Source organism: Hakea prostrata, chromosome 6 (assembly GCF_041222555.1).
Source record: "Hakea prostrata isolate BN-2017 chromosome 6, UWA_Hpros_2, whole genome shotgun sequence".
NCBI classification, from domain to species: Eukaryota; Viridiplantae; Streptophyta; class Magnoliopsida; order Proteales; family Proteaceae; genus Hakea; species Hakea prostrata.
Window position 1 is genome coordinate 3,387,501 of NC_142605.1, and position 15,798 is coordinate 3,403,298.

General features: G+C 38.0%; 1 protein-coding gene across 3 annotated transcripts; it reads left to right on the forward strand.

The window, feature by feature from the left end:
• The first annotated feature begins 769 nt into the window (after nt 1–769).
• Nucleotides 770–13,555, forward strand: LOC149012117 (Pentatricopeptide repeat (PPR-like) superfamily protein). Of its 3 annotated transcripts, XR_016173921.1 has the most exons (3): nt 770–3,472; nt 3,570–3,711; nt 5,761–13,555. XR_016173921.1 is itself a non-coding variant. In XM_089158246.1 (2 exons), exon 1 carries the CDS (start codon nt 1,357–1,359, stop codon nt 3,469–3,471), a length of 2,115 nt encoding a protein of 704 aa, XP_089014372.1. In that variant the 5' UTR covers nt 770–1,356; the 3' UTR covers nt 3,472; nt 3,570–4,044. The 3 variants fall into 3 exon arrangements, 2 of the variants coding, with proteins under 2 accessions (XP_089014372.1, XP_089014373.1); XM_089158246.1 differs by lacking the exon at nt 5,761–13,555 and having other exon boundaries at nt 3,570–4,044; XM_089158247.1 differs by lacking the exon at nt 5,761–13,555 and having other exon boundaries at nt 770–3,467; nt 3,570–4,044.
• The last annotated feature ends 2,243 nt before the right edge of the window (nt 13,556–15,798 follow it).

Here is a 15,798-nt window from a genome sequence, read left to right on the forward strand (position 1 = left end):
ATATTGAGCAATTCTTAAAATATCTTGCTCTTAGAACCCGCACCCACAACGCTTCAGGTTGAGTGATGATTCTCCATCTTATTGAAGCCCATTCCACCCCTTTCTTTAGGTTGGCAATTATTTCTCCCATGAGATGAGATTTAGTTGTCTATTCTTACTTGGTTGTCTATTCCAAAATTTTTGACATATCACATATATTTTTGTGCAAATTTGTCTTCGGGAACCTTAGACATTGCATTTGATAAATTGTCATTTATTGAATTGCTACCTACATTAATACTCCTCTTCAAGCAAAAGATAAATTATTTGCTTTCCACCATGTCATCTTCCTGGTCATCCGATCCAAGACTATTTGTGAAAGTTTTGTTTTCCCTTCTCCCACTAGCAATTTCATTCCTAAATAAGTGGTTTCCCCTTTGATTTTGATTTCTGAAACTCTCAAGATTGATAATATCTGAATTTTTTTTCTTTCTCTTGATGCGTTTTGGCTGAAAAAAAATCCGCTTTTCTCGAAGTTGATTTCCTGCCCCGTTAGAGCAGAGAACAGTTCCAGAACTGATTTTATTCAGTTTCGTTGAAGTATCAAAATATCAAATTTTGAATGTTAAAAGAAATTCTTCTCGTTTTGAACACACCGATACGAATCCGATTCAGTAATTTGATAGTTTGCTACGAACCTGGATTCTGGGCTTTGTTGTTGGGTTCGGCCCACACCAGGATATTTCTGTTCTCATCCGAATCCCTACATTGGATTGGCGCATGAATTCAATTCAAGATAGAAAAGGGGGAGCAGAAGGTTTTGGTCGCCGTTCATATTTCGGGTGACTTGCAGGACTACTCTTCTAGGTCCGCGTTTCTGTGTCCTTCCTTCGGTTCTTCAATCCTGTCCGTCCAAGTCTGTTAATTACTTCTTCGATGATATCATTTTTCTGTTTGGATCTGCGCCTAGCTCCCTTTAATTTCACTGTGTAGTTTGTTCAAGCAGTAGAACTCACATAGGATGTTGGATTGGCCTCGAATTCCTGTTTTGTTCTTTCTGTCTGTCTAACCCTCACTAAGAAAAAAAGAAGAATGCAATATATTGGAGTTTGCAGAATATGTTCAATTATGATTGCGAGTGGCTGGATAAGCTCTTGTAATGGTCTACTAGCTGATTTCAGCTAGCTGTGAGAATGTTAGTTAATGCTGATTTGTAGTTGGTTGATTTAAGTGAAGTAATACTCAAATCCGGAATTGGAGAAGCATTTGGTTCGCAGTAGTTAGACTGAGAGGCGGCTTGGAGGAGGTGATCGAGCCTGCAGATCAATTGTTTGACAGAATTCCCCAAATGACAAGACCACATGGTTACTTGGTCAGATGAAATGGGTTGCTTCAAAATGCTTCAGCTTCTGCGATATTATGTTAGTAAGGATTTACAGACACTCAAACTCTGCAGTATTGGATTGTTACTTGTCTTTTTCAACTCGTATATTAATAGGCAAGCTCAGATTTTTCAGTAGTTTCATTGACAGTGTAAATCCAGGGGAAATGGATACAGTTTCCAAGACAAATTCAAAAGTGATGAATACAGAGGAAAAAGAAAAAGAGAACTTGATCCCCTACTTGTTGGAGACAAGCAAAACTCCTCCTTTCTTACTTCCTGCATTTAATATTTGTAAGATCCTTATTCAGTGCAAAGACTGGTCTGAATCGGTTGAGATGGAGCTTCAGGGCCTGAATTTGGAGTTGAATACCTCCATTGTCAATCATGTCTTGGAAAGTCTTTCCGCTGATATGGGTTTCCGTTTTTACAACTGGGTTGAATCCAAATTGGGCTTTAAACATGACCGCCTGACTAGTAGATCCTTGATTGGTGCACTTCTTCGTGATTGTGAATATGAACTATTATCACAGTTTTGGCAGAGAATGAAGGACACAAACTTCCCAATACATCGGTCTCTATATCGTAGTCTGATTTCAGGCTATGTTAGAGCTGGGTTAATTGACCTCGCTATCCAAACTTTTGATGAGATGCTTGATTCTGATTGCAGAGTGTTTAGTATAGATTATGGTAGATTTATTGGAGTATTAGTTCGAGAATCTCGTTTTGATTTGGCTGAGCACTACTACAATAGATTGATGCTACAAGGATTTTCTTTATGTTCATTTACATATTCAAGGTTCATCTCTGGGCTTTGCAAGGTGAAGCATTTGGGTCTCATTGGCAGACTTCTGAATGACATGGATAAGTTCGGGTGTGTCCCTGACATTTGGGCTTATAATACATATATTAATCTCATGTGCCAGGAAAATAGATTAGATGTTGCCATTGAAGTGCTGCGGATGATGAGTCAGAAAGAAAGAGATCCTGATCTTGTTTCCTACACAACAGTTATTAATGGTTTGTGCAAAATTGGACGCTTTGAAACAGCAGTGGAGATTTGGCATGAAATGATAAGAAAGGGATTTAGCCCAGATGTTACAGCTTGTGGGTCTCTAGTGTTTGGTCTGTGTAATTGGGGAAAAGTTGATCTGGCATATGAGCTTATAGTGGGAATGATCAAGGGTCAAGTTGAGTTGAGTACTTCGATTTACAATGCTCTTATTAATGGGTTTTGTCGAGCTGGTCGAATTGATAAAGCCCAAATAATCAAGTCATTCATGATAAGGAATGGCTGTAGACCAGATTTGATTACATACAACACACTATTGAATTACTGTTGTAACAGGCGTATGATAGATGAAGCAGTAGGATTGATGGAAGCAATGAAAAGGAGTCACTTAAGACCTGATACTTACTGTTACAATCAGCTTTTGAAGGGCCTCTGTAAAGCTAATCGACTAGAAAAAGCATACCGTTTGATGGTGACAGAGATGGCAACAAAGGGATTATGTGATGTTGTCTCATACAATACTCTCATCAAAGCACTGTGTCAATCCCGCCACACCAAAAGGGCATACGAGTTATTTGAAGAAATGGGGAGAAAGGGGATTGTCCCAGATGTTGTGACATTCACAATTCTCATAAATGCTTCTTTTAGAGAAAATCGTTCTGAATTTGCGGAGGATCTCTTTGACCAAATGGTGGGGATGGGATTGATTCCTGATCGTGTTGTGTATACAACAATGGTTGATCATTTGTGCAGGACTAGTAGAGTTGAGATGGCTCGAAACTTCTTCTTAAGTATGGTTGAGAAAGGAATTCCTCCTGACGTAGTTTCATACAATGCTCTTATAAATGGACTTTGCAGGGCTTCCAGGTCTAGTGAAGCCATGCATCTTTATGAGGACATGTGTGCTCATGGGCCTCATCCTGATGGGGTGACTTATAAATTGATTATCTCAGGGCTCATAAAGGAGGAAAAGCTTTCAATGGCTTGTCAAGTGTGGGACCAGATGATGGAGAATGGATTTACTCTAGATAAAGTGGTTTCTGATGATCTTGTAAAAGCCATTAGTTCAAAGGATGCTTCTTTCATGAATGGCAGGTGATGTAAGTAACCATTTTTTCTTCAAATGTTGTTTATATAACATTTTTGTGGTTTTCTGTTTTATTTACTTCAAATGTTCTCTTGCATTTTCTTTATTAGATGAAGTCTTCAATAATAGAGAGATTTCCACATCTTTGAAAGCCTGTTAAATGACACAGTAGACCAACATGCACTGAATTAAGCCAGCTGTTGCTAGTATCTACATTTCATCCTGGCTAGACAAAAGTAAAGGGGCATTCAGGTTTGAACAGTGAACTGTAATCTATCAATTTTGTGAACCAGCTTCATGTAGTTCTTATTATTTTCATGGGTAAACATTTAGTCTTCAACCCTTTCTGCTTCTTCTGATTAGGCCTTCTATTTTTCGGAAAAAAATGGCAAAAATACAGAGAGTTGTTGTATAGAACCTATATAACTACTTGTTTTTTTTGACTCAATGCCATACAGGTTTGTGATGGAAAGATTATATCTCATGGATTTATTGTGAATCTTATTGGAAAATAATAACCCTTAAAATGAAATGGGGTTTGACAAAAATAAATAAAGAAATAAATGTGTGTATAAATATAAGAAATGTTCGACAACTTTAGATGCTTTTAAGAAATCGGTGCTCTTTTTAACTCCTCTGCTATGATTTAGAAGTTATGATGAATTTTAATTAAGTTGCTTAACTAAAATTTCTATGGAGCTTACCAACTGTGTGATGTATACTTGATTTGGATTGCTTCTGAACAAAGCGAATCAAGAAAAAGCACCATGTAGTTGAGGCGATTTATAAATGAAAGGTAATCTTGGAAAGGAATAAAAGGCTAAAAGTTACATAGTGGCTAAAAGGAGGGAATCCGTGGGTGATGTCTCCCCACAATATGACTTCCTTCACACTAAATTTTCTCAGGAATAAGGGCTGAAACAGTGAAACTCAATCCAATCGTAAGGGGCTGTTACTGCTGCCCAGAAACAGAACACCAGAAGAAGAAAAGAAGAATGAAGCGTAGAGATTACAAAGAGAAGAGTGGTTATCACATGGAGAAGAAGATAATAGAGAGTGGTAGGAGATTGTATGACAAAGGCTTCACCGCACGCAACTCAAGATTTCAATTCATTCTCTTCAATCTGCTCACTGTGTTGGGCTACACACATAAAAATAAATTAAAACATTCAAAATTCAAGCCTAAAATCAAAAGAGAATTAAAATCTATCTCATAATCATTGTTCAGAAACTCCTAGAAATCTTGGGAAAGTCTCAGATCTCAATCTACTTGAGGCTAACTGTTTACGGAACATAAAACATGTAATGAAATGTCACATTGCTTTATATAGAAGGCAGTCTCGCGAGTTCTGTTTTACCTTTGGTTAGAACCATAGAACTCGCTTTGTGGATTTCAACCTGGATAAGGGAGCAATGCCTGAAATATTGTTTTCTTTTTCCACTTCGTTAATTACTACTGGGATACACTACTTGGGTTGCAACATCACTACATAGAGATCATCTGCTAATCTGCTGCTTACTGTGGAACATTTTGCTACATTCAACTATTTCAGGTAAACTTACTACAAAAAACTATCTTCTGGGAAGAATTATGATAAGTACTTCAATTGTCACATGGAAGGGTAGTATATATACGACATACTTATTGGTTAATGTATCTAATCTAATATGCATTGATCATTTTACTTTGCAGCATCGTTTTTTCTTTATCCCTCTTTAACTGTTTCTTAAACAATTGTTCAACATTATTTATCTTTATCATTATTACATAATTTACCTTTTTTACTTGCCAATTATTTGTTATAGCACCCAAACAATATATAAAATTGGCAATATTGCATAAAGATTTAATGTTTATTACCAACCTAGAGTTCTAGTCCCAACACCAAACTTAGCCTCTTTTTTTTTTAAATTTAATTCTTAGTAAGCCTAAAACAAGCTTTCCTTAAAGTTTCCAAGCCAACTGTGGCTACAAAAAAAAGGAATGTTTTGGCAGAATCTCGAGATTTTTATTGTCCCTACCTGGTCTAGACACCTAGACAACAGGTTGGGACAACCAAAATGCAATTTATTTTTGAATTATTCTCTTAGTTACCTAATCCAATAAAACATGGAATCAACACTATAAATAAAATTAATGAGACCTAGCCTAACTAAAAGATTTGAAATAAACCCAGCTAAGAGAGACCCTAATAAATAAATAAATAACTAAATATCCAACCGAATCCAAAAGTCAACTGGATTTGATATTTTATCTGGGTTCTTTAATGGGTTTCAGCTGACCTAAAAGTGCTTCTGCAGAATTGTGCTACAGCAGGTGATCATAGTGGCTTTTGGAGCCCTATTGTTTCTTAGGGCTGTGGAAGGGACTGAACTTTGAATTTGAATTAAGAAGGTAACTCTCTCTTTTTTTGCCCCTCTATTTTTTGTATAGTTACCACTCAGCTATGGTCTGTGGAAAAGGATTATTATTACAAACTGGAACAAACTTTCTTTGCTCTAGTGATTGTTTGAACTTTGGGCCAATGATCTCCTCATCTCCAACTTAAATGCATTGTCCTTACCCAACTTAGCACAACTTACTTGCGTTGGGGAAACTTCTGAAATATATATCACACACTGAAAACTCAGGAAAACTTGGAAGAGTAGGCCCATAATTTAGGCAGTCCGGCCTTGAGTTTCAGGTCTCAAGTCTAGCCCAAGCGAGGCCAGGTACATGGTCTTTATCGTAGGCCTTGCCTGAAGGGGGGGCAAATCATTCTGAAGATATTACTCATTGATAGACCCCTAATAAAATGGATTTATACACAGAGGGGGCAGAATGGGAAACTGAAGTTAGAAGTGAGACACATGGGGGCAACTGATTGGCTGAGTGGGAAACAGTTGGGCAGGGGAGTGTAATCCTGGTTAAGGGGAGATGAGAGGATTGAGGGGAGGCTATTGGAGAATTGAGTGAAGAACTGGCTGACAGGCTTCTGTCTGAGTGGGAGGACTTACACCTGCTGTTGTGAATTTATAACTTTCTCTTTCAATTTCCAGCATTGACCATTAATTGCATCTCAAGTCTTAGTCATTCTAAAACAACCTTGAAGCTCAGTAAGCATTACCATTGCTGAACTTTGGGTACCTATGAAGTGGATGAGGTCGATGCTTGCTTACAGCAGCGGAACCACATGCTTGATGAATTGAAGGGTAACTTCGAGCTGAAGATCATATGAAGCACTATGCTGATGGACAGCAAAGGAAAGTTCAATTTGAAGTTGGTGATTAGGTCTTCTTACACATTCAGCCCTACTGGTTTCGCAATTTAGCAAAGTGCCCCAAGTTTTATGGACCCTGTCAGATTGTAGAACAGGTTGGAAAGTTGCTTATAAGTTCCTGCTGCCACCTGACTCTAAGGTACACCCCATATTTCATGTCTCCCTACTCAGGAAACTAATTGGCCCTAGTTCACCAGCACAGCCATTGCCACCTTTCCTAGCAGAAGACTGGGAATTGCAGCTTTATCCGGAAGCACTGCTTGCCACTCGATATTCAGCAACAGGAGATCTTGAAGTGCTCGTTCAGTGGAGATCTTTACCTTCATCTGAAACCCGGACTTTCACCCTGAGGACAAGGTGCGACTCTTGTGGGGGAGTATTGATAGACCGCTAATAAAATGGATTTGTGCATGGAGGGGTAGAATGGGAAACTGAAGATAGAAGTGAGGACACATGGGGGAACTGATTAGCTGAGTGGGAACCAGTTGGGCAGGGGTGTGCAATCCTGGTTAAGGGGAGACGAGAGGAGTGGGGGGGGAGCTATTGGAGAATTGATGAAGAACTGGCTGACAGGCCTTTGTTGGAGTGGGAGGACTCACACCTGCTGTTCTGAGTTCTATAACTTTCTTTCAATTTCCAGCATTGACCATTAATTGCATCTCAAGTCTTAGTCATTCTAAAACAACCTTGAAGCTCAGTGGCAGCATTCCCATTGCTGAACTTTGGGTACCTATCACTCGTAAATAAGAAAATAACCCTTATTTGATTCTAGTAGTAGTTAAAACGATTAAATTTCAAGAGGATAAAAAGTCAAACCCTTCCACAATACAACAACAACAACAACAATAAGCCTTGTCCCAACTAAATGGGGTCGGCTACATGGATTCTTGCCCTCCAATCAGTTCTGTTCGAGGCCATGCTAGATTCAAGGCCTAAGCTATACATATCCTTTCTCACCACTTCTCCTAAGGTTATCTTAGGTCTACCCCTAGCTCTTCTAGTTCCTTCAATATGGATTCTATCAGGGGCATTTATAGGTCTCCATTGAACGTGGTTGTGCCACCTCAAACGACTTTCTCGAAGCTTATCACTTATGGGAGCAACTCCCAGGCCAACTCTAATATGATCATTTCTTATCTTATCCATCCTAGTTTTGCCACTCATCCATCTTAGCATCCTCATTTATGCTATACTGAGTTTATCTATATTATTTTTAACAGCCCAACACTCTGAACCGTACATATAGCTAGTCGAACAACGGTCCTATAAAATTTTCCTTTAAGCTTTAATGGAATACGCCGATCACATAAGACCCCGGACGCACCTCTCCACTTCATCCACCCTATTTTAATTGTTTGGGAAACCTCATCCTCTAAATCAGCTCTTTTACTTATGATTGAACCTAGGTACCTAAAACAAATCACTCTAAGGAATCTCTTTATCGTCAAGTATCACTACCTCATCATCTGCCCGATTATGACTAAAGTTACAAACTAGATATTCTGTCTTTGATCTACTAAGTTTAAAGCCTTTTGATTCCAAAGCTACTCTCCATGATTCTAATTTGGTATTAATCCCCACTTGGGACTCATCAATCAACACAATATCATCCGCAAAAAGCATACACTAGGGGACCTCATCTTGAATGTGTTTGTTTAATTCATCCATTACCAGTGTAAATAGATATGGGCTTAATGTTGACCCTTGATGTAGCCCAACTGTTATCGGAATTCATTACTTTATCCCCCCATTGTTCTAACACTAGTCACCAAACCATCATACATATCCTTAACTATATCTACATATTTACTTGCAACGCTTCTTTTCTCTAGTACTTGCCAAATTAACGCTCTAGGGACTCTATTATAAGTTTTTTTTAGGTCAATAAATACCATATGAAGGTCTTTCCTACATTCTTTATACCTTTCCATAAGTCTCCTAATTAGGTAAATAGCCTCCGTTGTAGATCTTCCCGGCATAAACCCAAATTGGTTCTCCGTAACTGTAGTTAAGTGTCTCAAACGGGTTTCAATTATTCTCTCCCATAATTTCATCGTATGGCTCATCAATTTAATGCCCCTATAGTTATTATAACTTTGAATATCTCCTTTATTTTTGTAGATTGGAACCAAGACGCTTCTCCTCCATTCATCTGGCATTTTTCCAGTGCTCATATCTTATTAAACAACTTAGTCAACCAAACTAGTCCATGGGTTCCTAAGCTCTTCTATACTTCAATTGGGATTTCATCAGGACCTTGTGCCTTGCTGAGTTTCATCCTCCTTAAAGCTTCTTTTACTTCGGACATCGAAATTCTACGTATATAAGTTCGGACATTGGTGCCTTGGTGGAAGGTGTAATCGTTCGAGTCATAAGTGCTTGAAGAATGCTCATTTAATAAACTAGAGAAATAGGTTTCCCATCTTTCTTAATGTCCTCCTCACAAACTAAAACTTTACCATCTCCATTTTTAATACATCTAACATGGTCAAGATCTCTACTCTTCCTATATCCCTCATCTTAGCTATCTTATAAATAGATTTTCCCCCTTCCTTCGTGCCCAACTTATTGTATAACTCTTCATACTTCTTTTCCCTTGCTTTCCCCGCAATTTTCTTTGCTTTATTTCTATCCAACCTATACCTTTGAAGATCCTCAACATCCTTAGTTCTTTGCCATGTCTTAAAACTAGCTTTTTTATTCCTAATGGCAGCTTGAACTCATTATCCCACCACCACGTTTCTCTATAAGAATGGAGCTTTCATTTTGATTCACCTAGGACATCTTTAGTCACCTTCTTATTACACATAGCCATCTCATTCCACATTGCATTGGTATCCCCTTTAAAATCCCATTTTCCTTGTTTGACTACTTCATTAACAAAGGATTTCAAGCACTCTCCTTTCAAATTCCACCATCTTATTCTAGGATAGTTTATTTTGGACCTTTTATGTGTTCTTGGGACTAAGCACATATCCAAGACCACAAGTCTATGTTGTGCAGTTAAGCTTTCCCCCGGTATCACCTTACAATCCTTGCACAACAATCTATCAGTCCTTCTAGTTAGGAAGAAATCTATTTGGCTTCTATGTTGTCCACTTTTGAAGGTAATTAAATGTTCATCTCTCTTTTTGAAGTAAGTATTTAAAATAGATAGATCAAAAGCAGTAGCAAAATCCAAAATTGAAATCCCCTCCTCATTCCTTTCTCCAAAACCATATCTTCCATGTACACTCTCATATCCTCTTTGATCTTTTCCGATATGTCCATTTAAATCACCTCCTATGATAATCTTTTCTCCTTGACGAATTCCTTGCATTAATCCATCCATATTTTCCCAAAATTCTAGCTTTAGACTTTTGTCTAATCCTACTTGAGGTGCATATGCACAAATTATATTTACGAACTCTTTCTCCATTACAAGGTCGATAGCAATAATCCTATCACCCACTCTTTTAACATCCACCACATCATTTTTTAAATCTTTATCCACTATTATAACGACTCCATTTGTATTTGTTTTATCCCCAGTATACCAAAGTTTAAAGTCATCCAACTCTTTGGCTTTTTACCTTTCTATCTAGTCTCTTGAATGCAAGCTACATTAATCCTTCTTCTCCTCATAACATCTATCAATTCTAAGCTCTTACCAGTTAAAGATCCTATGTTCCAAGATGCCAATCTAATCCTACGTTTATGGACTAGTTTCTTTGCCTGCACTCGTCCACGGTGCGGGAACCCTTGCCTTCTTATCACCGCATCCGGGCGCCGATGCGATGCGTCGCTTACAAGGGACGCCCTAGCTAACCCTTGCCCACTTATCACTACACCCAAGCCATAGTGTAGTGCGTCGAACGCCCTAGCATAACTTTTATCATATAAGTTCGAATCCATGAAAAAAGATTTGGCTAGATTTTTTCTGGTGCTGGTTGCTGACCTGACGCACCAACCCTCCTCCTTTACCCAGGCTTGGGACCGACCGCAAAACACTGGCGGAGTTCAAACCCCTCCATAGTCCAATATAAAAAACTGGATTTTCAGCAGTTGGTTCTAATTCATAAATCTTAATAATTTGAAACATTGCTAAAATCCAAATGTGTGGTAAACTATTCATTTGATTTGATATCTAAAAGACATATTTTGATAAAAACATATTTTCATTCATTATAGTATTCAAACATATTTTCATTCATTATAGTATTCCAACACACGAAGTAGGATTGATTGACCAATCTTGGATTTGTTGGAAAGCTGGTCTTTTGCTCTATCTAATATAAAGTCTGACGGAAAAATAAATTTGTTTGAGCTTAACATAGTTTCTTGATTTGTTTTTTGGATGAACATCTTGCATTGTTATGATTCTTTAATATTTATTTAGCATGTAAGTGGAATCACATTATTTAACATTCTATTTTGCCAAGTAAAAATGGTTATTTAAGAAGAAAGAATACTGGAATCAGTTGTTTACAGTGGCCATATCATATGGCCACTGTAAAGGTAAAGGTTTAGGAAGTGCCTTGAATGCCTTGCTCACCTTGCTGCTTGATAACTACGCGCTGCAGTATTGTGATATAGTGAATCAAAAGGTCCCCTGTCAGATGGGTGATATAGATTTTCTGGATCATCTTCCACATGACTAAAGAAAGAGTAGTAGAGGGACCTCCTCACTTGTTTATGAATTTTCCTTGTTTCTAAAAAATGACCATTTTGAATGTATATTGGAAGAATGCTACTACTTGCTCCATTGGGCATTCAATAAGATCTTCTTAACTTGCATGTGTTTGTTGTCTAGCACATTTTCATGGTCTTGAAATTATGGATTTTGGTATTACTACTTACCTTCTTTTCATGTGACTTGTTTACTTGTTCATGCGTTGGAGAATTCTATTCCTAGATGCATGTGTGCAGTCGGGGACAACATGAGCTGCAATGTAAATTACCTAGTATGCTGCAGAACATTTTTATGCCTTTTGTCTAGACTATAAGCAATGTTATCATGGAATCAACTGGATGATACCTACATGGTTCCACCAAGATATTAGCTGGGTGCTACTAGCAAGTTGCCAATTGAAGTGTAGTTGTGATTAAGTTAGACTTTTAGAGCATCTGAATTAATCCAAAAAAGAAAAAAAGTTAGGGCATGTGATGAGACTAGTTGAATCATTGGGTTACTTTACCATTTAATCTATTCACTTCATCAATGTGTTTAGATGAACTTTAGTATATTAAAAATGGACTAGGTTCTAGTTGTACTGATTAATGCCTTACATCATACTTTATTGCCTAGTTGTGATCATCACCTAGCCATTAACAACCTGTACAAGAAGTTGATGGAGACCCTCTTGTTAGATTAACAACGTTTCATTATGTTATAAATTTCATTTTCTTATTTCTTTTGCCAATATAAATACCATCACAAGCAAATCACCAACACTGTGAAGAGAATTTGTATTATTCTTTCACATTCACTCTCCTGGGGGTTGCCCTGTCAATCTTCAATACAAGGTGCCTTTGCATTGAAGCACATCCAGTTACATGTCTCAATGCAAGTTTGAACATGCATCGTTGTTTTAGATCTATTACCGTTATGGAAGTTGGTTTGCTTCATCTGAACTGACTTGACAGCTGACTGAACTAACGGTTGGTTTGCTTCATCTGAACTTGACTTAACAGTTGACCTGAAATATATCATTCCTCATTATTTTCTGCTCTTCCATGTAACGTCTTTAATTCTCTCTTTTATTTTGTAGTTTGCTTGCATATACTTCAGGGATGAAATCCTTTTGGAAGAATTAAAGAGGATTCTGTAATGTAATGTCCCTTCCACGAGGAAATTCACCAACATGGTAGCTCTTCACTGGTCCAGTTTATTCTGACATGTACATTCCACATCTGGCTGTTCCTCTTTGATAACCAGAAAATCATTTCACACATTTACTTCAACTTCAATGCAGTTTGTATTTCCAAACTCAGCAGCATCGTTTGAGTTCCTAATCCTGCTGCTTTTCAATATTTGCCACACAAATGTGAGCAACCATCATTTTCGCATCTTGGGTTGCACTTCAGCTAGTGTAAGTAGCCGTGCAGAAATGTGTGAGGAACCTCATGTTTAGAACATGTACCTGTAAGGATCAATCGTCCAGCAAGATTTGGAAATAATTCACCAGAGGGCTGTAGATTGCATCATACCTAAGGAAGAGGGGCCTGCAAGAAATCAATTTGTTTCATACATTCATTTACTTCATTCTTGAATTTGTGCAATGATGATGATGTTACCATCTACTTTCAGGTTCCTTCATCGACTAGTTACACTGCACAATTTGCAGTTCTCTTCAAGTACATTAGTGAAATTTATTTAATTTATTTTCATTTTAATGGAATCACTAGGCTTTTTCATGTTCTAGCTAAGGGAATTTGTAGATGGAGGTACTGAGGGTGCTCAAATGTTACTTATGTTGGCTGGGTGGCTATTTTCCTGCCATGTGGCCCCTTTGCTTCATAAATTTATTTTCATATTTTCTTAATACAGGGAAACAAAAATTAAAGATATTCATTCAACCAAGAAATAGGGCATGAAATAGGACTGTCCACTTCCTTTTAGTCCAAGTTTTTGTGAGTCTTGTGTCCCTGCAATCCATGGCACTAGATGTTATGAATATTTAGCTTGAACCTCTAGGCCTAGGTGAACCAACCAAACCAATACTTTGGTTCAGTCTTGGTTCATTAAATTCGTTAGGTACTTCTCGGCGAGGCACTTCTCAGCAGAAAAGCTTGCTAAGAAGAGCTACTCTTGGTGACAGCCAGCTGTCATGAGAGGCTTCTTGGCTGACCTCTCAGTGAACACCTGACAAGCTTCTTCTTAGATAATGTAAGGTGCTAGAGGACTCTGCGCGTGTCTCTCAGACGTCAATCAACACATTAATTTCCGCATTGAATGCACTGAGATTTATTAATGTTCATTGATAGCCAATAAGCTTTTCATTTGCCTACGGCTTACTTGAGTATTGCACCCTACTGTTTTGTCGGCCAAAGATTGGTTTGCTGTCACATCTATGTAAGTGTTAATTTGATCACCTTATTCGGTGGGATTATGCACAAATGTATTGAAGCTTCTTGGGGAAGATTAGACTTTGGCTTGCTGGTCAAGCTACGCTTCTCAGGACATCGCCACCCTCCTTTTGGAATCCTGAAATCCAAGGGCTACAGTATATCTTCATCATCTCAGAGGTATGAGTGTGGTATATATACATGAACATTCTACACAAAGGGGTAAGATCTTCCTATGAACATTAACTTTGGTTATTTACTCACTGGCAACAACCCAAAAAGGCATTCTCTCTTCGTCTTTTGGGAATGCATTTACTCCTCTCTACGAGAATTTGTGTTCATCCAAATTTGACTTAATCATTGGAGGTGGTCCACACTCACTTTTTTTTTAGTTTCCCTTAATTAGGATTGATCTTGGAACGGACCAATTGGCATACAGTTAGATTTTGGAGCAACACTAGATCAATGTCCGTTGGCCATATTGGAGATAAGAACACGTTGAAATATTTTTAAGGCATCAAACCAATTTAGGATGGTATGTATAAGTAAAGAAGGAGATACTTGAGCTCTTTTTTCCTATAATCTCAGATGTAATAACAGGAGATGATAATAACCAAAAGAACCCATTTTGCGATTCTTGGGAGAACTTGGATCCCGGGTCCAAAGAAAATTTTATGTCGAGTGAGAATTCGAAAGCTCCAAAAAACATTCCACCAATTTTTTTTTATAGAAGTCGAACACAAGGAGCAATTTGTGAGGGAGAAGTAAACTTTGCGCGTTGAAAATTTACTCGGTGACAGAACAAGACTGCTTGAAGAATAATTATCACCAGTGATTGGAACGGTAGAAATTAGAGAGGCAAAAGGTGAACGTAGCAAATAAAACATTAAGATCCCATATGTTCTTAAGAAATAAAAATAACACTCAGATGAGAATAAAAACAACCATTTTTTTTTGGGTATGAATAACAACAACCATTTAGAGGAGCAGGAAGAGAGTAACCAGGAATACCTGAAATTCAAAGGTCATAGGCAAAAGAGATATGCTCCCCCCATTACCCACATTACATCAAACAATTTATTTTAAGTCGAAACTACACAAGTGGATGCTATTCCAAATGCAGGAAGCAGGCTTCCTCAAAACTTTTGGGTCATACAAAGATGAAGAAAGGAAGTACTTGGTTTTAAGAACTCTAACCCTCAAAGAGTGAGTTTGACCGAGCAACCTCCAACAGAGCTGAAGCCAAGACCCCTGTATCTGGTAGGTGGAAAGCTCTATCCCAAGAGATAAGGGACGCATTATTTTGCTTAGAAGAGCGCAGTCATTCCAGAATTTACAACACAAGAAGACAAGCTTAGAACACACGAGCTTGGGAGTAGAATAGATAGCCATGTGGAATGAAGGCATAGCAAATAACACTTAATAAGGACTCAGCCTTGGTGCAAAACTACGGTTGTTTGATTCCTAATTTTTCTGGAAGCCACTTTGTCAATTAGAAATTGAATATCTTTAATTTGGGATTTAGAATGAAATAGCTTGGAGCCTAAACACTTATTTGAGGCTTGCATGAGATTAATATTTACAGACTTGCCATAATTCCTACTAAACATTCAAGGGAATATTAGCACTAAAGAAACCACTTTTCTTAAAACTTACTTCCTTGCCAAAGAGAGTCAACCATAGATTTAAAGCAGATTTAATAGAGGTCAAATCATCCAATGAGGCTCGACAAAAAAAAGGTGCGTAACTTCCGCCGCATGACTGGCCATGCAAATTCCTTCTTTGAAATCCCGCACCAACCCTAATCCGAAAATCTATGTTGTAGGTCCGAAGACCTCAAGTCAAGGTAGAAGACAGCTGTGGACCCTCTCTATTGAACCTATTGACTCTGACCTAGAACCAATGGAGATTGATAGTGAAGATCCCATCTTGGAAACCTTGTGTGATTTTGAGAGAAAATGTAGCCTAAATGATGATGGACTTGGAAGATGGACCTTGAGTACAGTGTTGACACCTTCGAAAGGTCCTCTGA

Coding starts and splice junctions, on each gene's coding strand:
- LOC149012117 (XM_089158246.1), top strand. CDS start 1,357: ATGAAATGGGTTGCTTCAAAATGCTTCAGCTTCTGCGATATTATGTTA.